This window comes from Vipera berus (assembly GCF_964194415.1).
Source record: "Vipera berus genome assembly, chromosome: 5".
Classification (NCBI taxonomy): domain Eukaryota; kingdom Metazoa; phylum Chordata; class Lepidosauria; order Squamata; family Viperidae; genus Vipera; species Vipera berus.
This window is the reverse complement of record NC_138207.1, coordinates 66928086-66952407: the sequence shown is the minus strand read 5'-3', so window position 1 is coordinate 66952407 and position 24322 is coordinate 66928086. Positions and strand designations below refer to the sequence as shown.

Here is a 24322-nt window from a genome sequence, read left to right as displayed (position 1 = left end):
TAATTTCAGTCAGGAGTATAGATTCCAAATGTGAATACAGATCGTTATCCAGCCATAATAACTTACTATGGGATAAATGTCTGGTCTCTTTTGAGCAAGTTTGTATTGGAACAGAGTAACACTAACTTGTTAGTGTCCATGCCTTGTGAATTGAACAGCAGATATAAATGTGTGCTTTTGCTCTTTGGCTAATCACAAAAATTCCAATCATGGAGTATTAAACTAAATACTGAAAATCAACAGTAGTCGGAAAAAATGGAAGAAAAAAGTACTTTTTGTAAGTTCATTTTTATATTAATCAATGGGCAGAGCCAATATTTCTGGACCTCCAGCAGTCATTATTGGAAAATACAGCTCAGTAGCTTCATATTTTCTCCATTCTATGAATTACAAATAAACTTATTATATTTGTAGTGTGTTACAGTATCAGAAGACTATGGTATCTGTTCTTTTTAAGTTTGGCTGCCCTCTTTTACCCATGTGTTCATAACCTGTTTATACGGCTCACGGGTACTCATTTCTGACGAGACAAATAATTCTTAGTATGTACATGCACAGTTACTGTTATAGAAGTATTAATGCTCTGATTGAATAATCTGGGATGGAATAATTCATGGCAGATACTATAAGATATAGACAGGACATTAAAATTTTCAGGGGCTCATTCTGCTTTCACTCTCACTCTCAAGGAGGAAATAGCATTAGATAAGCTACTGCATAGTTAAAATTTTAATTTTGCATGTCACTATTTTTTAAAAAATTAAATCAGTATGACTTTGCAACAAAGTTTTACATCAAAGTTGAAAACAAATCACTTGCAACCCCTATCACTTCCAACAAGAATGCCAGCATTTCTATAAGCCCCACATTTTAAAATTTATAATTCAGTAGCAGAAATCCGATTCAGGCCTGACATACCATACAAAAACCACCTCAGGAGCAAACAGGCCTTTTACTACTTAGCAAATCAGTGAACTTTGAGCCACTTCCAAATGCAAAGTCATAAAAATGGACATTGCAATATCTGTATGCTGAATCCCAGAGTGATCTCAGTGGTTCTATACAATTTTACCCTCAGTAAAGTCAATGTACACAGGAATTCAAAAGGGAGGTGAAATCAAACTTGCAGAAAACAAACTATAGAATTTTGTCCAAAGAAACACACTTGATCTGGACAATTTGCTCAAGGGTCAAAATGAAATTGTAACCATACCCATTTATTTATTTTTAGCTGCAAGAAAATAATTAGTCAAACAACATTGCTGCTTATTCATTTGCAAGAGTAGTCTAGAATTTTTCTGCTCATAATATAATGAGACTCTGAACAAATATCTTCTGAATGAGTTGAAACCTCACACAAGCTCACTAGTCATTCTCTTTTAAGTACGTATTTTTCTTATTATTTGAAAAAGAGTGAACAAGCAAGCTAGAGGAGAAAAAAAAATCTAAATCGCTTTTGCACTGTCAACTTCTATAATAAATTGTAGCAGCCAATTTCAAGACAAGTGTTAAGACTTTACCCTTTTAAGGTCAACCAAATGTCATCAGGTTTGGTAGTAAACTTTGCTCAAGGAAGAGTTTTGAGGATTGGGAAAAGTCACAGACTAGTATAGTCCAAAAACATTACTTTCTTAGTAAAGATATTGAGGTTTAAAAAACAACAACAGATTGCATGTCTAACCTTCTTTCTTTTATATTAAAATCAATATATTTCTTTTATATTAAAATCAATGTGTACATAGATGTTTGAAGCTGGACCACAAACTACTGAAGAAATGACCCATAGAAACCTCAGACATCTTATAAATGGGGAACTTCACCTAAACTCTCTTCTTCCTGAGATACTTTTCTTTTCCTTTAGATTGAGTGAATCGTAAAAAATAAAAATAAACATAAATCAAGAGAGCGTTTGAAGGCAACGCTAATAGAATGTAGGCTAACATGCAAATGAGCTGCCTTCCCCCATCCTTGTTCTGTAACAGCTATTGTTTAACCAAAATAACTGGATATGCTAAATAACATTCTTTTAAATGGCTTTGATGCTGGAACTGTTGGCATCAACATTAAGATTTGGAAAACGAGAACTTTCGCTATACGATCATTATAGAAGCCCCAAATAGGGCAATTTTTGAAAGGCTGTGGATGTTTTTTCTACTTCTAAAGTACTGTATTATTACTTAATACCGAACTCCTGAAGTTTATGTAGCGCTACTTTGTCAATCAATACAATTCTTTCGTTTTTCAAAAGGCAAGAAAAAATGCAGTAAATGGAAGGGGGGGGGGAAAGTAGCACTAGGTAATATTAGTTGCAAAACCCTTTTAAATTTTCCACTAAATTTGTTGGAAGAAAATCTGGGTGGGTGTTTCTCTGGGTTCCCACGAGTGAAAGAGGCACTATTTTTGTCTTTAGTCGGGACAATTGTAGTTTCATTAAAAAGAGGGGAACAAAAACAAAACAACACCAATGGAAGGAATTTGCTTGTAATTCCTTCCCTTGGGATTTAGTTGAAATGTAGTAAAACAGAAGATTCATACATTCTGTCCAACAAGATTGCCAATGAGTTTTAATGAAACTGTGTAACACTCTAACCAGGAATAATATTTCAAAAATTTCAGGTTTTGAAATATTTCTCAAGTGAGAAGTTCTCAATTGTTTGAGAAACCATAGGAAAAAAATGCAGGTTACTAATTTATTGTATATATCAAATTATTTCTGCGACCTCAGAACAAAATGGTATTTTTATCTGACTTTATTTTTCTTCAATAAATAATCATAGATCTTTTATGGACTATAAATTGTACCCTATTAAAAATTAAACCCTCATTAGAATGTATATGAGTACTAGGTCTAAAATGTTTATTGAAGCATATGTAATATTAATGATTTAAAAGGTGTTTATCTTTCTTAGTTATTTGAAAGTAATGATAGGTTCAGTTTCATTTATTGTTCATCCATGTAAAGACAATTGTGGACTTGAAACAAAGTGGCCATGCATATAAAAGGCTACAACCATTGTAAAGGTTTAAACTGCTTTATTACATCAAAAGGTGTTAATCGTTTCAATATTTATCTGCTGGAGGGAAACACTCTGAAAGGCAGTTTTTAATTTTTTTTTGCTAATGGTTGTCTCACCATTAAAATGAAAACCTTAATGTGTCTTATAATCAGGGGATAATTTGCAAATCATTAAGAGAAATGTAAAATTCCATTAAAATACAAATCAAGATTCCCTCACTGGACTAATAATCTTTTTGATATTATTTTGCATCTCACTATTTCTTTTCCCAATATTCAGGCACCACAAATGATCAGTTCTTGAACATCCTATTTACCACAGCCTACTTCTTTAACGAGAGACTGAAAAGTATAATCTGCTATTCAGAGCAGGTACTAATGAAGAATTCCATATATTCTAAAATTTAATTAAAACCCCAAAGATTTCAAATTAGATGCAATTTGAAATGCCTGGGGCAGAAATACATGCACTTGCGTGGCAAGGGTATCACGCTGAAAGTTGATACCGTAATTGGTCTTGATGTATTTTTGTGTTGCCAGGCTGAAGTGCAGAACTCATAACCATATAAAAATTCTCTGTAGATTACCTGCTCATTGAAAATGCCATCACTCAGGTAGTTCTCCACTAAATTACCATGCTACTAAAATGCACAAAGTGATTCGAAGAGAAGAGTGGCACAGCTGGCCGACGCTGCCAATGAGTTATGCATGCGCCAAACGCTGCCTTTTTTCTTAGTAAAATATGCTCCGTTGAATATTAAAATATAATTGGCATTCAACCTAAGTAGCTTAAACCATTTCGTTATCTTCTTTTAAACCGATTTGGCTCCTCAACAGTTATTTTAAAGGATGTGATTCACAAACTAGTGATACAAACATAGTCAACTAACTATTTTACATTTGTCATAAAGAGAAACAGTTTCTACAGCCTTCTAGGGATGTTCTTTAACAACAGGCTTCTCTTGAACATCAAAGACCCAATTCATGGAGAAAAAAAGTCAGTATGCCATTTATGTTAGTTCTTGCATATTTTATCCAGAAAAAGGATGAGATGCAAATTTGCAGTGAAAAGAGTGCTTTTGTAGCTTAGAGTCTTTTTATTTTTTAATAAAATAAACTAGCCATTAGTCATATTTGGCAAAATCATCTAGATGAATGTTGGAAAAGGGCATGCTGGGTTGCAGAGTCACTTAGCATCAAGAATTTATCTTAATAAATCTTTTTAAAAATATTTGCAAAAAATGGGTGAAAGTAGTACATTACATTATGTATGTATGATTGTGGGAATCAGTAATGTTGTTTGTGTTGATTTAAAATTGGAAGAAAACAGAAAGATCAAAATGAAAATATGATTTTTAAAAGCAAAGTAGAGAGAAATGTCAATGCAATGGAATTCACATCCAACAGGCCAAATTCCACTGTGATTTATGTCACAGAGACATCGTTATACAAATCATCAGTGCTGTCCTCAATTACTACTCCATGGCTAATTGCATGCCACCCAGCCTCTCTGTGCTGCTAAATCTGGCCTTCTTTATTGGTAAGACTGAACCCTGGAACTATTCAGCCAGCTCATAACTGGAAGCCCAAGGATATATAAGGTAAAAGGAAGATGCTGCACCAGCAAAGAACCCTCATCCTTGCTGGTGTTGGAGTAGCAGGATAACAGCTTCTGTGAGGGCCTGATCTCAGAAAGCATAGGAAAAGGTTTCACGGTAACACTTAAAAGTATGTAGGCCAACTTGCAAATGAGCTGCCTTCCCCCATTCTTTTTCTGTAACAGTTACTATTTAGCCCTAATATCTTGATATGCTAAATAACATACTTTAAACAGCCTTGATGCTGGAACAGTTGGTAATCAACATTCAAATGCTTAGAAAATGGAGAGTCATTTATGATCTTTAGCTCATTATTATGACTTATAGCTATATCAAAAAAGGTGGGTGAGGGAGAACACAAGTATAGAGTTAGAGCAGATACAGCAACAGAAGATATATCTTCTGTCCAAGGCTGAGCTTTTGACCAAATAATCCAACCAAGCAACACTATTACTGTAACCAAACAACCTCGAGGAGCTTGGGTAACCATTCCTATCCTCAACTCTGTGGGGATGAGCCTTATTTAAATTGGTGTCCTTATGCAAATGATGTGATTTGCATCCTTTGATGATGACATCATCCCATATGATTAAGGACTCCCCAATTTAATGGACAATTGGAAATTCATGGTCAAATTGTTATAATATATTTGGAGTTTTTCTTTTATATTGTAGAACAGGGGTCCCCAACCCCCGGTCCGTGGACCAGTACTGGGCCGCAGCATGCCAGGAAGCGGTCCACACAAACAAGCAAAGCCCTATCCATGGGATGCAGGCAGCACAGAAACCCACACATTCTCCAGTCCGCAGAAAAATTGTTCTCCATGGAACTGGTCCTTGGTGCCCAAAAGGTTGGGGACCTCTGTTGTAGAATATATCTATCAGGAAAAAGGAAGAAAAAAACTTTTATAGTATATGACTAATATAAACTAAATTTGACAAAAGATAGAAAAAAAGTAAGGAAAAAAAAGAAAAGATAATATCCTTTAGTAGTAATATAAAATTAGTTCCATCATTATGCTTTTTATTAAATCTAGACTATATAGAAAATATACTGTTTCATCTTCCTACCTGTTGTTTATGTTGGTGTGTGCTATTTTTATAAGAGGATGACTGGATGGAAAATTATTTATATTGCCTTGTTCTTTAATTTTAGATAATAAATTTGTATATTATTTATTTATATATGAAATTGAGAAACTGTCCATCTCACAGTAATTCTGGGTAGTATACAATTAAAAACATAAAAATATAACTTTGATATCCCATTAGGAGACACTTAAAACCGTAGCTCCTCTTTAAATTATTTTTCTGTAACTGGAATTATTTGTGGCATTAAATTTTAGGGTTTTTTTCCCCAAGGCAAATCTTAAAACAGATTCCTTAGTTTCTTACTTCTGATCACAGAATTCTTGTAACCAGGTTCTTATGGGTACTATATCACTACAGGTATCCAGTAAAATGTAGATATCCTGGGATGCCTTTATTTTGCCATCTGAGAAAATCCTCATTGTCACTTTGACTTGATGAATGCTATTTTCTGTTCAATCAGGGGTCTGTATTATCTATAGCACTTTTTTGCTGATAGTTATTCAGAAAATGTATACAGCCTTTGATCTTTTGATATGTTGTTGGTGCAGTAGATATAGAACTCTGGGTATTGATGTCAGATTTAGTGCATTAATTTTTTTATAGTTTTCTACAGAATATAAATGTTGTTTTAGAGCAGTATATATATACATTCTTCCTATTTGTTTTCTTGTTATAGCACTGGGTAAACTCTTTAACTTTTGCAAGTTTTTGATTTTTGATTATTCTCACAGACACAGGTAGTTTAATTTTTGAAAGTTTTTTTTTCCAAAAAATTGCAATCAACAACTCTATCCACCAGTGTTTTGTTTGTTTGTTTATTGCTTTATGGTCTGAATCAAAACCAACATACATTAAAACATATACACTAGGGAAAACATATACAGCATATGCATTCATAAAACTGATGTGAAATGAAGTCAAACAATATTGTGTGAGAGGCACTAGTCAGTTTTAATAGGCTTATGCTACAGACAGGAGTTTCAACACCAACAATGAAGCACCTAAAAATTGGTTGCTTGAAACAGTCATTTCATTATGAGGGAAATACAGAATGACTTTTCTTAAAATTTGAATTTTCTCAAAATAGAAGAAAAATGAATGGATATGAGTCACAGTCCCCAACTTGGCAGATTCAGTCAGGGACAAATAGCTCTTTTACCCCCTTGTACATCAGCTCACTTTTTGCATGAAGCTTTCTATTTGTATTAATTTTTCTTACACTAGGAAGTTGCTAGTCTTCCTGACTCTAATAATCAAAGGCTTCATCAAAATATTTTTCAAATAATGCTGTATCAGTCTCATGTACATTGGATACTCTTGTAAGCCTATGCCACTAAACAACATTGTAAATTTGATTATAGGCAGTCCTTGACTTATAACTATTTGTTTAACAATCTGTTGAAGTTATGAAAGTGCTGAAAAAAGTTACACTATCGGTGTCCCCACGTCATGTGATCACCATTTGACCACTAGGCAACAACCATCTATTTATGACAGTTGCAGCATCATGGGTCACATGACATGATCCTTGGGGAAAGGGAGGGTGAACCGTGATGGGTGGAGGTGTTGAGTGGCTTGTGTTTTTCCCCCCTGTTTTTGAACCTAGGGTGTGAATAGTATGTAGAATATAGATGGGGTGAAAGTGTGTTGTATTTGTTCTTTTCTATCTGGAATGCACTTTAGACTGAGGAGGGGAAAAGTCTTACCTGGGAAGGATCTCTGCCAAACCTGAGACTCAGTGGAGCTGCTGTGTAGTCACACAAACTAGGGGAGAATTGAGCGCTGTGGTAGCAGAAGCAGGCCTGGTGGTTAGCACATGTAAGAGCAACCCATGTGGATAGTGTGGATGCAAGTAGAAGCCTAGAATCTCAACTAATATTCCTTGGCCCAGGAAGCAGGCTAATTGCAAGGGAGGAAAAAAAATCTGCCAGGAGGTGTTGGCTCAACTAGGTAGAGCAGACCAGGAAATGATCTCCACAAGAAGGCTTCTGGACCTACTTCTATTGAGGTTGGCTCTAAGTAACAGAGTCCTGCAGGTATGCTTGTGCCATACAAGTCCACACCTTCTTCAGAAGTTGTGGGTAGTTCACCACTGGAAGATTTTAAGAAGAGTTTGGATAGCCATTTGTCTGACATGGTACAGCATTTCCAGGATTAAGCAAGGGGTTGGACTAGAAGATCTCCAAGGTCCCTTCCAACTTTGTTATTCTGTTACTCTGTTCTGTTACATGATCATCATTTAAAAGCTTTCATGTACCAAGAAGCAAAGTCAATGGGGAAAGTCACATTTGTTTAATAAAAGTGGCAGGAAAGGTAGCAGAATTGGGTGTGACTCGCTGAACAAATGCATCACGATGGCAGTTCCAGTCCTAATTGTGGTGGTAAGTTGAAAACTCCACAGGGAGGGCCTCCTCAGGGTACCGCCGGTCAAGGATTGCCGACGGGCGATCCACAGGGGGAGGGCGTTCTCTGTGGGTGCGCCTGCCCTATGGAATCAACTGCCAACGGAACTCCGGACTGCCCCCGACCTTCGTTCATTTCGCCGGGACCTAAAAACCTGGCTCTTTGAGCTATCTGGTCTGGACTGAGGGGTTTAATGTTTTTAAATTGTGATTTAATTTTTGTGGCTAGACTTAATTTAATTTATTTTAATTTATTTTAATTTTATATTGGATTGTTTTTAAATTTTGCCTTGTAAACCGCCCTGAGTCCTTTGGGAATAGAGCGGTATATAAACCGAATAAATAAATAAATAAATAAATAAATAAATAAATAAATAAATAAATAAATAAATAAAAGCAAAAGAAGCCCAAATTGGTTTAATAAATAAACATTTTGAACTGTTTGAGGCTTATGGCATATTCTGTATGGCAGAAGAGATACTGATTGAAATAGAAGAAGCTGACTAGCATAGATGAATATAAATAAACTTAGTCATTTTATAAATGAAATGTTCTCTTTAAAATAATAAGATATTTATAAAACGACAGTTTATTTACCTTCCGATAAAGTTAAGCAGTAACTAACACAAAGACGATTTTCAGTACCACCTCTGAAAAAAAAAAAAGGTAAATATAGTAACATATCCAGAGACAGTAACTCTAAATACAGAGTGCATTTCAACTTCCTCTCCAAATTCGCCTTTTTGATTTTAGGAATGCCTAGTGTAATATAGATTTTTGTACTTCCATTTTCAGCTGGATAAAATGGCAAAATGAACAAGTTATAAAAAAAGGAAAAAACTTTTATTTTCCAGTAGCACTGATAGAGTGATTTGATTTGATTCATTTTGGATGCTGCCCAGCTCCAACCAGCTTTGTGTTCCTGACCGAAAACACCAAACCTACTATCTTCCAGAAATCAATCTTTCAAGATATATTTTTATTTCATTTTTTTTATGCTCAATGTCAAAAAAACTACAATTAAATCATGAGTCGGCTTTTGCTCCTGACTTCCTCCTGTTTCTTTCAGTTTGAAGGGTCTCTTTTTCTCTTCATGTTACAAATCACTGAGATGAACAGTAGTTATCAACTTCCTGCTATGTAAACTGTTCGTGTTTGCCATGCGGTGACCTCTATGTATTGATTCAAGGCATCTGACAGTCTAGACCATGTCTTTAAATTCATGGGTGTCTTCTATTTCTTCCTGCTCTTTTGATCATTTCTCTTTTTTCCTCTATCACTTTTTCCAAAGGTAGCTTTGGAAAGCAATAAACCTAGTAGATTTCTACTGCCCCTGAAAAGTAGTTCGCTGGACTCTAAGCTCTAAAGAATTACATTTTTCTCCATCAGATATTTCTTTCCCACTTAATTTGAGTGCAAGAGTTATAGCCAGTCAAAATCAATAAAATGGCATCGGAAAGTTTAAAACCTTCTAGCTTCATTCAGTGCTAGTATCTCGTGAAGTTCAGCATTCTTAAGCTATAGTTTAAATAAAGAGAAAATGTATGACCTGTAACCACTCTAATAATGTCAATAGTTTACTTAGTTTGTGTTCAAATGTCAGAAGTGTATCTACTGTGGTTCCGTTAATAGTGATATTTTCTACTGAATTGTAATATTATGGTTAGAAAACACATTCTAGCAACTATAGCTCTACTACTCTTAGAACATTTACATGTCACATTGTTTTAGCAGTAAAAATAAACCAAAAATCTAGGGAACATTTGATCTCTGCCCTTCTATTTTTATGGCAAATGTTCTTCTAAACAGAATGAAAAAACACAAAACAAAAACAAAGCCACAGGGGAAATATTGTTCTATATTTTGCAGCGAACTAGTTGCTTCTGTAGACTTCTCCATCATAGTCACTGTAAGATGGAAGATACTGCTCAGATCAAGACTGTATTAAGTTTCCCTCCCACATATTAAAGCATATAATTAAAAAAAATTAAATAGATTCCAGCACAGTCTCTTTAGTTGGGACACTGTGAAATTTTATTTTCTTTCCTGATCCCACAATCTCCCTGTTTCCATGTTACTACTTTGCTGTATATCAAGTGATTTTAGCTGGAAATGCAGCTATTTTCCAGGGTTCACTGGCAAAAAATCCTAGGGGAAGTATTCATCTTATTATTCATATGCCAGGATTTCATTAAAGACTATTCTCAAATAAATGGCTCAACAGATAACTGCAGAGCTAAAAAGGGATTGGGTTGAAGAAAAATCCTACCACTAGCTTACTGCTAGCCAAATTTCAACAGAAATGATGCCGCAGGTGAAGAGATAGCTTGTCCTTTTTTTACCCTGTTCAATCACATTGAGCTCGCCTGTCATTTTGAATTGCCTTTAGCCACCTTAACTGCTGTAACTATTCTATTTAACTTGGATGTGATACCTGTATCATAGTATATTGTATTTTCAAAATGTGGAGAGAATCATGACAAGTCAAATTTAGACTAAGTGCTTAGAATAACAACACCCATCAATAGGATGAATCTACCAGAACAGCTGCATGTGCTTTTAACAACTTTTTTTTAAAGATTAATACTTACATTTTAAAAAGTAACATGACTCCTTAATGGTTTTTTTTGGGGGGGATGGGATAGGAAAGGAATGATAATTATTATTTTAACTGTTTCCCTGTGAAGGCCTTCTTTAGGAAGGGCCTGCTTAAGAAGGGCTTACTTGTCAATAGAATAGAATAGAATAGAATAGAATAGAATAGAATAGAATAGAATAGAATAGAATAGAATAGAATAGAATAGAATAGAACAGAACAGAACATTCTTTATTGGGCAAGTGTGATTGGATACACAAGGTGTTTGTCTCTGGTGCTTAAGTTCTCAGTCTTTGCATCATAAGATACAAACAACAAAATGATAAATAATAAGATATCCATCAGATAACAGGAAAGATGAGAAGGATAATATTAGTACAGCCTTATTACAAGAGGGACGTGATGGCTCAGTGGGTTAGGACGCTGAGCTTGTCGATCAGAAGGTCAGCAGTTTGGCGGGTCGAATCCCGAGTGCCGCGTAACAGAGTGAGCGCCTGTTACTCCTCCCAGCTTCTGCCAACCTAGCAGTTCGAAAGCACGTAAAAATGCAAGTAGAAAAATAGGGACCACTATGGTGGGAAGGTAACAGCGTTCCGTGCGCCTTTGGCGTCTAGTCATGCCGGCCACATGACCACGGAGATGTCCTCGGACAAGCGCTGGCTCTTTGGCTTTGAAACGGAGATGAGCACCGGCCCCTAGAGTCGGAAATGACTAATAATAATAATAATAATAATAATAATAATGATAATAATAATAATAATAATTTTATTTGTATACCGCCCTTCTCCCGAAGGACTCAAGGCGGTGAACAGGGCAATAAATACTAATACAAGAATACAAAAATTAAGAAAAAATTAAACAAAGTGCCCAATACCTTAAAACAATAAGTTAAAATACGTTAAAAGCAGTAATAAAACCCAAAACCCATCACCCATCAGGCCAGGCCGGCTTGTTCAAACAAGTAGGTCTTAAGATCCCGTCGGAAGGAGCGAAGGTCGAGCGCTTGGACAATCATGTTGAGACTAGCACGCATGTGCGGGGGAACCTTTACCTTTACAAGAGTAAATTCACTTTATTCACTGCAGCTGTATCTCCTTTCCCAGGATATGATCTTAAGTGGCTTATAATACTGCTGCTGTTGCTTTTGGGTGTGATGGTGATTTTCTCAAAGTGGAGAAATCAATCAATCAATCAATCAATCAATCAATCAATCAAATAAAACAATAAAACCACCCTGAACAAGACAATAAAAATTAAAAAGAATCAAAGGAACTTCATGAATGCACATGAAGATAATCTTGCTGGGAAGGAAACACTGGATGAAAAAAGCATGACTGGCTGCTCCCGAGTCATGGAACTGCACTGTAGCTCTCCAGATGACTCATGAGACTGCTGAGATTGCTTGTTTAATGACATCTGAGCAGGCAAAGTTCTCCATTGTTCCACTGGAGATGAATGAAACCACTTGCCAAAAGAATATGCTCCTGCCATTCACATCTTTGAAATCCCATTATTCAAAGGGTAGGTTATGTCTCCACACATGCCTTCAAATTCAAAGGTTGGCTCTGAATTTTGGAGGAAGGCTTTAAAAAAAAATTCAGCAGAGAATAGCACTCCCAAACCCTAAAAAACGCTCTCTAGTTCTGCGTATACATACTTTGCCAGCAGCATGAGAATTATTCACCTTTGAATTTCATACTAAATAATTGCTACTGGGATAGACACAAAGATAAGAAATGCAATGAAAAAGATCTGTTAACAAGTCTTGTCAATACGGACAACATGAATGAATGAATGAACCTTTATTGTCAAAGTACAACACTGAGATTGGCTGAGCCTTCCTTCGTGCCCCCCACCACCACAACTCACACTGACAACAAACCCACCATCTTGTTACACCATGTGAGCTAATTGCACAACACACTGGCCTCGCAAGTCAATCGTACATAAAATTATTTCCCGTTCAAAAGCCTGACAGCCCATGGATAGAAGCTGTTCTTCAGCCTGTTGGTATGGCTGGCTATATGTCTGGTGGATAACATAACCTCAGGAATTTAAATTAAGGCACTGCTAGGAAGCCTTTTCTCTAAATTAGAGGTCTGGGCACCTTTTGCACTGTGACCTGCTGAACAATTCAGCAAAGAAAAACTTAGACTTCCGAAAGGTCTAATTCTGAGGTGACTGCTCTCTACTGGAGTAACCAACTTGCTCGAGGGCTGCTATTAGTCACAGAAAGAAAAAAAAAGTCCTTTTGGTGCCCAATTTCCATTTCTTTAACAAACTAGCTGGTTTGAAAAAGTACTACTCTCATTTTACTAAGGAAGATGGCCTCTGGATACAATCCTGGTTGGCAATCCTGACACCAGAATCAGTCCCCTCATTGCTGAATTCAGCTTACTTGCTCATATTTTCCTCAATTAAAATCTGCATTTTCTTCTCTAATAAAATATCTTCCGTTTTGCAAAAGAATCCTCTCTTTTGTTATGGTATTCTTTTTAACCAATGTCAGGCAAGGTCTTTTTATTTGGAAAAAAAAATCTACTTCACCTATTATTTATTTTTAGAATTCAGAATCAGATAGTTCTGGTATTTCTTTCTTTTTTGTTATTATGCAAAATATATTTCAATGTATGAAAATACCTACGTTTATATTAGGTACGACTGCTCCAGTTTCTATCTTGAGCAGGACTGTTCTCTAGTGCTGCTGTTGTTCTGTTTTACCAGTAATGATTGTCCTAAGGACAATCATTTTGTTGGACTAAGAGATCATAAAGAATCACTGTTTCCTATTCTTACTATCTTTGCAAAGAGGTCATCTAGAAATGCAGAGTAATGAAAATTAGTGAAAACTTTACTGAGCACATTATGACCTTAAATATTTGGATATTGTCTTTCATATTTGTTAAGGGGTCAAGAAGTATCACTGTCTGAAAACAGACTGAGAGTCACAACTCAGTCTCAACTCTCCAAATACAAAGGAAAAGTTCCAAGGGAGAGTTGGTTGCAGTTAACAAAACCATCCATACTTAAGGAGTTCAGGTACGTACAACACATGGTTTCAAGACTGGCTATTACACAAATTGCTTCATCAGAGGATTTCAGGTGGCCTTTAGCACCCAAAGTTTCTTTATTCCCACTCAGATTTATATAAAACGTAAATATATATTTTAATGGGTCAAACTTCACAGACAAGTTGCCTTCTGCAAGCAGCTATTCCTTTGCCTCATTTTCTCCAAATTATGTCCTGTCATGCTGAAGACTAGGAAGCCTTGTTTTTAGTTGTAGGCTAGAATTCTTTACATTAGCTTCATGAATTACAGGGCCTGAATCTGTTATTTCTTGATTAATACTGGTACTTGGTTCCTTGGCTTCAAATCTTCTGAGAAAGACAATGTGTCCAGCCCTAACCCTGGCAATTACTTTGTCAACTCTATGAATGAGCATGGCTGCAGCCATTTTTCCTATTCATTTTCGGTTGCCACATAGTATGGAGGAAGGAGGTTGCCCAGATGCTTCGCTAGTCAAAATAGCCTTTTGTCCAGTGGGAACTAAGGTCATTGGCTGCTCCCGAGACTGCAAGCTGGGCGTTGCGTAAAAAGCCCACTGAGAAGATGTATTGGTGAATGTAGTTACTTGTATAGTTCTATGGGTGGGATTTTTTTTACTTTGTATTGGGGAATTGTTATGTGTCTCCTGACTTGGTTTCACTTTTGATGTGCTGATACTTTGTAACTAATAAACATGTTCTTTGAAGAATTTGCAAACCTCGGAGTTCTGCTTTATTCGTCTCTGTTGGAACCATGACATACTTATTTACAAAATTGTTGAGTTTAGAATAGAATCCACATGTTGCAAACTACTTCCTTCAAAGGATTGATAAGGTCTATTATATAATTCCAGGCCTGTGCCTCTCAAGATTTTAGACCACAAGAAAATCTTTAGATTGAATGCTGAAGGGATACTTTTCTAACATTCCAATGTGGCCCATATTTGATGTAATGGGTAAACAGAAACAAGCTGATGTCTGTTAATGATTTTATTTGGATAAAGGTAAAGGTTCCCCCGCACATGCGTGCTAGTTGTTTCCAACTCTAGGGGCCGGTGCTCATCTCCGTTTCAAAGCCAAAGTGCCAGCGCTTGTCCAAGGACGTCTCCGTGGTCATGTGGCCAGCATGACTAGATGCCAAAGGTGCACGGAACGCTGTTACCTTCCCACCATAGTGGTTCCTATTTTTCTACTTGCATTTTTACGTGCTTTCGGACTGCAAGGTTGGCAGAAGGTAGGACGAGTAACAGGCGCTCACTCTGTTATGCGGCACTCAGGATTTGACCCGCCAAACTGCCGGCCTTCTGATCAACAAGCTCAGCGTCCTAACCCACTGAGCCACCGCGTCCCTTTTTTATTTGGATATACTATGTCAATTAACGACACAAATTAATTTTTACTCCAAGACAATTTTCAGATTTCAAGGGAAAAATTATATTGTGGTCTAAGTTATTGTGACCTGACACCCGCAATGATGATCCCAATGGGATTTTACAGAATCCAACTTTTCCTTAATTGATGAAGGATACTGAATCAGAGCTGTGTATCCTCTTTGTCCCTGTGAGGATTAAAGATATGTTGGCCGTGGCTTGATAGTTTTATAACATCACATTTAAAAACATTTACTGTTTGACATGCTGTAGTTTAGTTATTAGTATTCTTAAATTCATTAATATTTCCCAAGAAGATCTCTGTGATCTTGCACTGAATATTGTATATGATTCTGTGTATCATGAGAATGCAGGACGAATCACACTGATTAGGCATGAAATAATTCATAGTAATTATCTCTTAGCTGATCAGAACTCAGAACTGTAGAAATCTGACCAGATTCTGCACAGATTGTATTGTAATTTTGACATGGCTGATATCTGTCTTTATATTTTATGTTAAAAAAACTGTGGCAGATATGTGACTGCTACACTGTGTATGTGTGGATGATAGACAATACGGAACTGTGTAACTTTTTTAAAAATGCCATACTTTGCAACTATTTATCATTACCATCAAAAATAATGATTAGCACTCTTATTTTACAGTCCTTTTTCCAGCTATAAAATATGTATGCCTGCTTTCAGTTTAAATTCTAACATTAAAGAGAAATGGAAATAAAAAATACCTCTTGGAACTCCACTTGACCTCTGAAAGGTCACTAAGTGTTACAATATGTACTTTCTTTGAAATTAATCTTTTCCAAATTAAAAAAAAACATTTAATGCAAGAGGTTTACCCGAACACTGAAATATCAGGTAGAAAAAACTAAGGGGCTCAGTGATCCAAACATTCTGTACTGCATGTTGTAAGTATTCCCTAGATTGTTTTTTTTTAGTGAAAGTAACAATTTAATGTCAGGCAAATATAGCTTCATTTATTTTCATCCCATTATAGGGATGTATAGTCTTTAGGTAATTGGAAAATGGAGGTCTTTGGCGGGCGGGTGTGTGTGTCCAAGTACAAGATTACAAAATAATCAGAGTCACACATGAAGATAGCTTCAGGATTTTCTGTTTGGGGAACAGGATGAAAGGGGAAAAAAGGCCAAACAAATCTAGGTTATTCCAGGACATGCCACAGATTTTGCATATTAACTTCTTAAATTGATCACAGTATGTTATTTTAGCAACCCATTCAGTAAGGCACTGGGAGGTGCAAAAGAGCCCAGCACCTCACATTGTCTACTCCTATTTTAACTTCTGAAATGGCTAGGAGTTTCAACAGGGTTGTACTCCCCCAGGCCTCTCTTGGAACGGAACATTCATCATGGTGATCAAATGTCAAATCAATGTATAAAGTCAGATTAAAAAGATCAAGTTAATGGGGGAAGCAGCATTGCCACTGCCTTGGAATCTCCTGGAAAAGTGTCCAAGGTTCCAAAGAGTTCTCAGGGAAAATGGTTACCATTGAAGAAGGCTTGTCAAACATTCCTGTCAGAAGAATTCAAACGTTAGTACAGATCCTATCCCACTCTAAGGATTACTTATCACAATGCATATGTGTAATATTGAAGGTGAGGGGGAACTCATTCAAGAAGAGTCTGCTGGTGAACAATCAGATAATGTAACATTTCAAAGAAAATAAATTGATATCTAGCTGGAATTAGGAGCTACATAATAAATATTTTGCCCTGCAGAGATTTTTATTTATTAGATTTATATCTTGCTTTTTGTTCAGTAGCTTAAAGCCATGTGCATGGTGTTCCTTTCTCCCACCTTCCTCCAAAACTACAACATTTTTCAGTGGGTTGGACTAAGAGAGTGAATAGCTCCAAATCACGCAGTGACAGAAAGTGGACTTCAGTGTGGATTTCAACATCTTAATCTACTTCAACATGTTAATCACTGTGCCACACTTGTCTTTTGTAGTTTCATCACTCTATCTCCATGCAGAAATAAAAGCTAGAGAGCTAAAATTCCTGCCTAGTCAGGGAACAACCTGTTCTATTTTTCTCTCCTATAAATCTTCTATTATCTGTTAAAATGTCACTGCAATACGTAAGATCCCTTTTCATAATCCCCCGCTCTGCATTGTTTCTTATTCTTAAATATTTATATATGAAAAGCTCAGTAAGGATCAAATGTCAAGGAGGCTATAATTTGAGGTATTTCTAGCCTGGCTTTTAACAGCTGCATATAGGAACAATTTAGTAAATAAAGGTAAAGCAATCCCATTAATTTTTGTCAATTTGCTCTTTTGAATATATGGTTAGGACTGCAACTATAAAGGGGTTTTTATCAAGAAAATAGGAACAAGAAATTGACAATAGATTCATCAATTTTGCTTCATTTATATTTTGATATAGCAGTAGCCAAGGAAACCTTTGTCAATTTTACAGAAAAATACCAAAGTCAAAATAGATGGGGATGCAGTCTCTAACATACATCAACATTTATTATTCAAAGCATCTGAAAAATAAATCCACATCTGAATATAAGTGCAAATTAAATATGTATTTTAAAATAACAGAATGCAAAAAGAAGATGTAAATGCAATGATATTCACCAACACATATGTAAAACAAAAGCCAGTACAGTATATTAATATTGCCTATTCTGAAGAGTAAAAAATCATTTCCCATAATGAGATGAAAAAAAACTGCAGCAAAAATAAATCACATAGCCATTCCCACACTAGTTATTGAAGTTATCACTGCAAAACTGGAAAGTTTAAAAGCCCCATGCAGGGACAGCCAACCTGCAGAAAAGCAATGTAATAAACGGAGGAGGAGGACTCTGGCTATCTCTAGTGAAAATTCCTAAAGTATTTCTGATAAACATGTCAGTGATCTACATTCTAATAATTCAGCCAATTCTATTAATTATATAGTTCAATATACGAATTTCTTTTTGTGCAAAGGAGCAAGAGAAATAAAAAAGTGTTCTCGTCAAGCATTCTTCCAGAGTTCCAAATGAGGAAACAAAACAACATGTGTGCAGAGTTTAAGCTAAAATTCAATTAAACCTATTTTTAGTTTAAGCCACTGATATCAATAAGTCTCAATCTGGTTAAAATATTCTTTTTTAAAATTTTACCCCCAGTACTTTTGTGTATCTTAAGGAGCTTAAGGAACATAACTGCTAGTCACTGGAGGTACTCTCCCTGATGTCCTCCGTCAGAAGAAGCAAAACTGCTCTTCTACTTCTCTTGTGTTTAACAATAGAAACAAATAACGCTTTTTAGAAATCTGCAACTTGAGACTCTTATTTTATTGCATGCAGTTTCTTAAGGATGATAATTAAACTATTGTCATTAAATGAAGATCTGGTGACTGTGACATGTAGCTGAATCCCACTGAAGCATTCTTTTAGCACAGTATTTCTCGAACTCAGCAACTTTTAAGTGGTGTGGACTGTGGAATACCGGGAGTTGAAAGCCACATTTTTAAAGTTGCTGTGCTCGAGAAACACTCTGTGTTTTGAGCAAGCAGGATTAAGCAGACCAATACAGACTTCCACTATATTTGATGTGGATATTAATAAAATCATAACTTTTTGCAGGTTTTTTTTTAAGTTCTAACATGTTACCTAAAAGAGAAGGAACCTTCACCCTCATCCTACTACACCTGAGTTACATCTATTCATTATTGCAAAGGTTGCCCAAAAGCCAAGTACAGACCTTACGAAAAACAACAACAGAAGTGCACATCATATAAGAAGTGCCAAATATAACACTACAAGACATACAGACCTTGTTCTAGGAGTTGATGGTGAAAAGGAGGCACTGGAAGTTTCAGCATTAACTGGGGCTCAGTGAAATAAGCTTGAAGCCAAGCTATACATTGTTTCACTGGTTCCTTCATTTCCCCTGTGGCTTCACATATTTCACAAGATATTGAGGCCTCCACTCTGTTGAAAGAGTAACAGAGTAGCATTCATTTTAAAACTGCAGACTTTCACCATAACAAAGTTGTTTAAACACTGTACAACAAAGAAAGACCCTTATGTAAAAGAAACTTAAGGCAGGCCAAAAAAATCCAAATACAAATGAGAAGGGGTGGGGTGCAGAGAAATAAATATGAAAAAAAAAGTAGGAAAAGAAATTTGGAATAAAGCACTTCAGTTTCCATCTCTGGTGAATATGTCACACAAATTTTCTTTAAACCTGGGGAGATGAAATATCTCCTTATAATATTTTCAAAATCAACAAATGTCCAGGCGTATAGGTTAGAAAGAGGGAACACCTTTCCTATATTTAGACAGGAGTAAATATCTGAAGAGCAACAGAAAGATACGATTTCCTAAGTGACACACACCATGTATGATGCATGTCAGATTAGAAAAAGATGAATAACACTATTACACAAACTATTGGGGAAAGCAAATTTTGCATGAATGAAACTTGAAGTAAGGAACACCACAAAGCAAAAAAAAAAAAAAACCAGACAAAAGGACAAGGAAATATTTCTTTGCATTGCCAATGAGTAGAAGTATAATGGAGTTACCATTTTCTCTGAAAATTCTACTTCTCTTTTTGATTATCTCTCTGTAGCAGACAAATGGAAAATATATTTATTTATGCAAGGAACATGTCAATAGTTGGGGAGAATGTCAAGCAAGGTGGATTGATTTAAAGTCTCACGGAAAAAAATGGATTTAAAACCTGGCTTCAAATCTTGTTCTCCACTTTGAAATTTGTAGAGGGTGCTAAAACAATTTAAAAGGGGGATTTTTAAGAAAATAAATTAGTTGAAACTGCTACCCATTCACCTAGTTATCTTAGGTTCACAAGCATCTTCTCCAATTGATTTTAAAGATCTTTCTCCTGGTAAAACTGACCTCTGAGAACAAAATAGTGTGCAAATGCTTCAATTTTATTATATAGTGTACATATTTTCCTTGATCATTTGAACTGATTCTTATTTTTAAATCCCATATATTGTATTATATAGTTGTACTTATTGGGAATTTGCATCCATAAAATTGTTTTGGTTTAATGTCCCACCTCTCTGGAAAATATAGGTATCTCTTATTTTCATACCACCAACATTTAATTTTTTTTTTTATTACATTTATATCCCGCCCTTCTCCGAAGACTCAGGGCGGCTTACAAGCTTAGCAGTAGCCTTCATTCTATGTATATGCCTGCTTATTAGTACTTTTGCCCCCCCCCCAAGCGGCATTATTACAAAGTCAGCTTATTGCCCCCAACAATCTGGGTCCTCATTTTACCTACCTCGGAAGGATGGAAGGCTGAGTCAACCTTGAGCCTGGTGGGATGCGAACCTGCACTAATTGCAGGCAGCTGGTGTTACTTAAGGAGGCATCAGCCCACTGCTCCACCAAGGCTCTGTTAAAATTAAAATTCAGCCTGCAATTTTATCCATTTCTCCACTTGAAAGGGGCATCAACAGAATTTCTATACTGTAGTAGCAATATTTACCTTAAAATGAATATTTAAAATTTAAACTTAATCTCAACTCCTTATTTTTTCTCATACATGTTTTTATAATAGATCTCTACGCCAATGATTTTCTAGGCTTGGATACTTATTCATTATTGAAAAGCCAGCAAAGAGTGGTTGGAAGTCATTTTTTTTAAAAAAGTTATGTATTATCTTCAATTAAGAGGAACATTGTGATATACTAAAACCTCTAAACATTTTGATTAAATGAAAAATAATTTATTACATCTACTTTTCATTTTGTACCCAATGTCCAACCTTTGTCTGGACTTAAAATGCTGGAGCCTGTAAACTCAAATCATTATCAAACAGCAGTAGGTTACTCAAAAATTCTTGGGACTTTCCCCAGTCGACAAAGAATCCAAATAATGACTCCTTGTCTTGTACTGAAATCTAAAAACCTGCTGATTTTCTCTTTACCCAGAGAGCATACAAGACCTTAACCAAGTAGGAAAAGGTAATTTTCACATGCCAATCATAAGAAACTGCTGCTACAGCAAAGTATGCAAAGAGACAATTTTGAGCAGACATGTTTTTAGCACAACCCTGGCAAGGGAGATGCTCCATTTTGGATTTTAGAAAACTGTAGAATCACACTATTATCCTTTGTTAAAGTAGCTAGATGACCCCTGCTTCTTGTGGAAGGGAGAGAAGATACTTGAAGTCTGTGTGCAAATGATATTGATTTTGTAAACCACATGCATAAATGTGTATATGTATGTGTGTGTGTTTTACTTGGTATTCATGTAAATATTTCCTTTATGTGTTTTTAAAGTGTTATTAAATAAAATTGTATTCTTATTTCTCTCACATGCTTTTTTATTGGTTGTAAATGCATTATCTTTATTTCTTTAATAATGAATGTATACTTCACATTTCTGTTTATTGCAAAATTTATGTTTTCTGATAATAAAAAATACAAACTACAGAAAAGAACAATTTAAAGCCAAAATTAAAAATAAAATCACTATATAATCATTAACTAATTAACAATTAAAAGATTGGGAAGACTTGCATTTACATCCTGTTCCTAAATCCAGGGACAATGGAAGCCAAATATATCTCATTAGGAAGTACATTCCATAGTCCGGGAATCAATTAGAATAATTATCCCTATCATCTTTATATATGGAAAATCACAATGAAATAAGTTATGATGAAATATAAATTTTAATTGTAGGGGATCAATACTAATGAATTGTGGTGCCTGGGTTCATGAATTTGTTTTGACATAAAATACTATTATTCAAAAATTTGGTGGCCCTTCTGAAAAGCTTCACAGTATGACAGTTATCATTCTGGAAAGACGAATTATAGAATCTTCAACCATACCAGTATACATATAATCTATTTCCTAAAAACTAATCTATAAGTAACTTTGAAATCTTCCTAGGAATAGCCAGTTATCTTGATTTTCTGAAAGCAGAATCCTTTCCAGAATATCAAGGTTGATGAGATCAAATCAGGAGAGTAGACTAATGGGGGAAAATAGGACTGATATACATATTATAGTTTAACATTGAGAGCTCATGGTCCAGGAGAGGAAGGCACATGGGAAATGCAGGCGCACATTCGGAACAAAAGCCCAGATTGTGCTGTAGGCAAGTTGTCCTTCCAAGAGATCTGATGCGCATCATCTTGTGGAATGTTATTCTACATGGACACGCTTACTGGAGAAGTCTGTTAACTGTAGCCCTAGAACAGGGGTCAGCAACCTGAAACAGTGAAAGAGCCACTCGGAACCGGTTCCCTCACAAAAGGAAAAACTGGGAGCCGCAAAAAATGTGTGCACATGTGCGTACATGCGCGCATGTGCAGAACAGGGTTTGACTGAAGAGTGGAGCCAAGGCGAGAGATGCACCTACCCTGCATATTTGAATTGATTGGTTGAACTTTTTTAGTCCCACTTTTTTTTTTTGGACTGCACGTGGCAGATGACTGGGAGCCGCAGGAGACGGCTGAAAGAGCCGCATGCGGAGCCACGGGTTGCAGACCTGTGCCCTAGAACATTGGGAAGGTGCTTAGAGAATGAGATCTTATTAGATGGATGCCTTACAAAGCTCTAACTAGATTTGAAGAAAAGCAAATTCCTCAGAGCCCCAACTCCAAGGAAGTGTTTCATTTTTCTTGGCACTTGGCTCTACATAAACAAACAAATAAATCTGAAGTATTACTTAAGCAAAGAATTAACACACTGTGCTTTTACAGTTTCAACATTTTATATTCTAGTCGGTGTCAGCAACCTAAACCAGGAAGTAAATATTACACATTCTTGTTACCTTTAAATGCACACAAATTAAATTTCTCAGGTGAATTTGAATAATCTTGATTGCTAGACTTTTTATCACCTCCCCAATCATATTTTCAGAGCAGTTTACAAAAAGAAGGCAATAAATCAAAATAAGTATTGAAATACTTAAAAATGACATGAAATATTCTCTCTAAATACACATATATACAACATTTCTAAGGGTTGGAAGAAAGGGGAAAAACACATAAAACATATATTATTAACATTCTATGTAGAATTTTTAAAGTAGTTATTTCAACACCTTAATGTCATTTAAATAGTATTCTGATAGATGAAGGCAAAACTACTACCAAAATTGCAGATGAATTGTCTATTCCCTAATGATTCCAAAACAATTACAGGATGCAGAGCAATCTAGTTAAATTTTATTCAAAAGCTTACTACACTTGTGTTTTCTCTTATTTTTCTATCAATGAAACCCAGGAGGCTTAAGCACAATTCATTATGTATGAGACCCAACTTACAGTGCTTGACTGTTGATTAATAGGAAAGTTTGCAGTATGTACATTTGCAACATTAGATGCATACAATATGCTAACTTATTCTTCCACTGAAGCTAATTATTTACAAAAAATGACTACTTGAGACTACAATTTATTAAATGCATGCATCCAGTCTCAATTTGGCCCCAAAAGACAGTCTGGAATAAAGATCTTTTACTTGATGTGACAACTTCTGGGAAGAATGTTATTAATATTCTAAATGTAGCGAATAAAGCGTTCAGATAGCCTTATGTCTATGTTGTGTTTGCTCTTCACAGTGAAATCAATGAATAAGAACAGTTTTTTCAAAAAAAATAATAAGAAGCACATGGGGGTTGGCCTAATTTTAAATTAATTTTGTAAAAAAAGACATACATAGAATAAAGATTTTTGAAAATAAAAAAAAATTAATACATATTTAAGAGTTTAGAAACAAACATATGAAACATGTTTAAAATATATATTTTTAGATATTTTTAACTTTTTACTGTAATATTAATTTGAAGATATACTGAAGGAACTTTAAAGTATTCACTATATGTCTTAATGTATAATTATTTTCAGGAAGCAACCAAGGTAATTGAATAATAAAGTCCAGATCATGATTTATATATCTACTGCCAGAATAGTCTTTGACTACAAATGATATTATTATTGGGAATGAATTTTGATTGTGGAGCATAGAAATACATTTAATATATGAATGAAATAACTAATAAAGAATCACTGTCAAACATACATATAAACCACACACAAAGTTTCGTGTCTATTACTCCATCTTTCTGACTGGAAGTTTTGCTGCATGTTTTATTAACATCTAATATCACAGATATGAATCATAATGGGAATTCAGGATTCCAAATGTATTCACATTTTAATGGTT

General features: G+C 35.4%; 1 protein-coding gene across 1 annotated transcript in view; it reads right to left on the bottom strand.

Moving 5' to 3' along the window:
* MGMT (O-6-methylguanine-DNA methyltransferase) overlaps positions 1 to 24322 on the bottom strand; it is a 212744-nt gene that overhangs the window by 34707 nt on the left and 153715 nt on the right. Inside the window, exon 4 of the mRNA XM_081329111.1 lies at positions 18934 to 19091. Coding sequence (XP_081185237.1) covers positions 18934 to 19091 — 158 coding nt within the window. The remainder of the gene's footprint in view (positions 1 to 18933; positions 19092 to 24322) is intronic.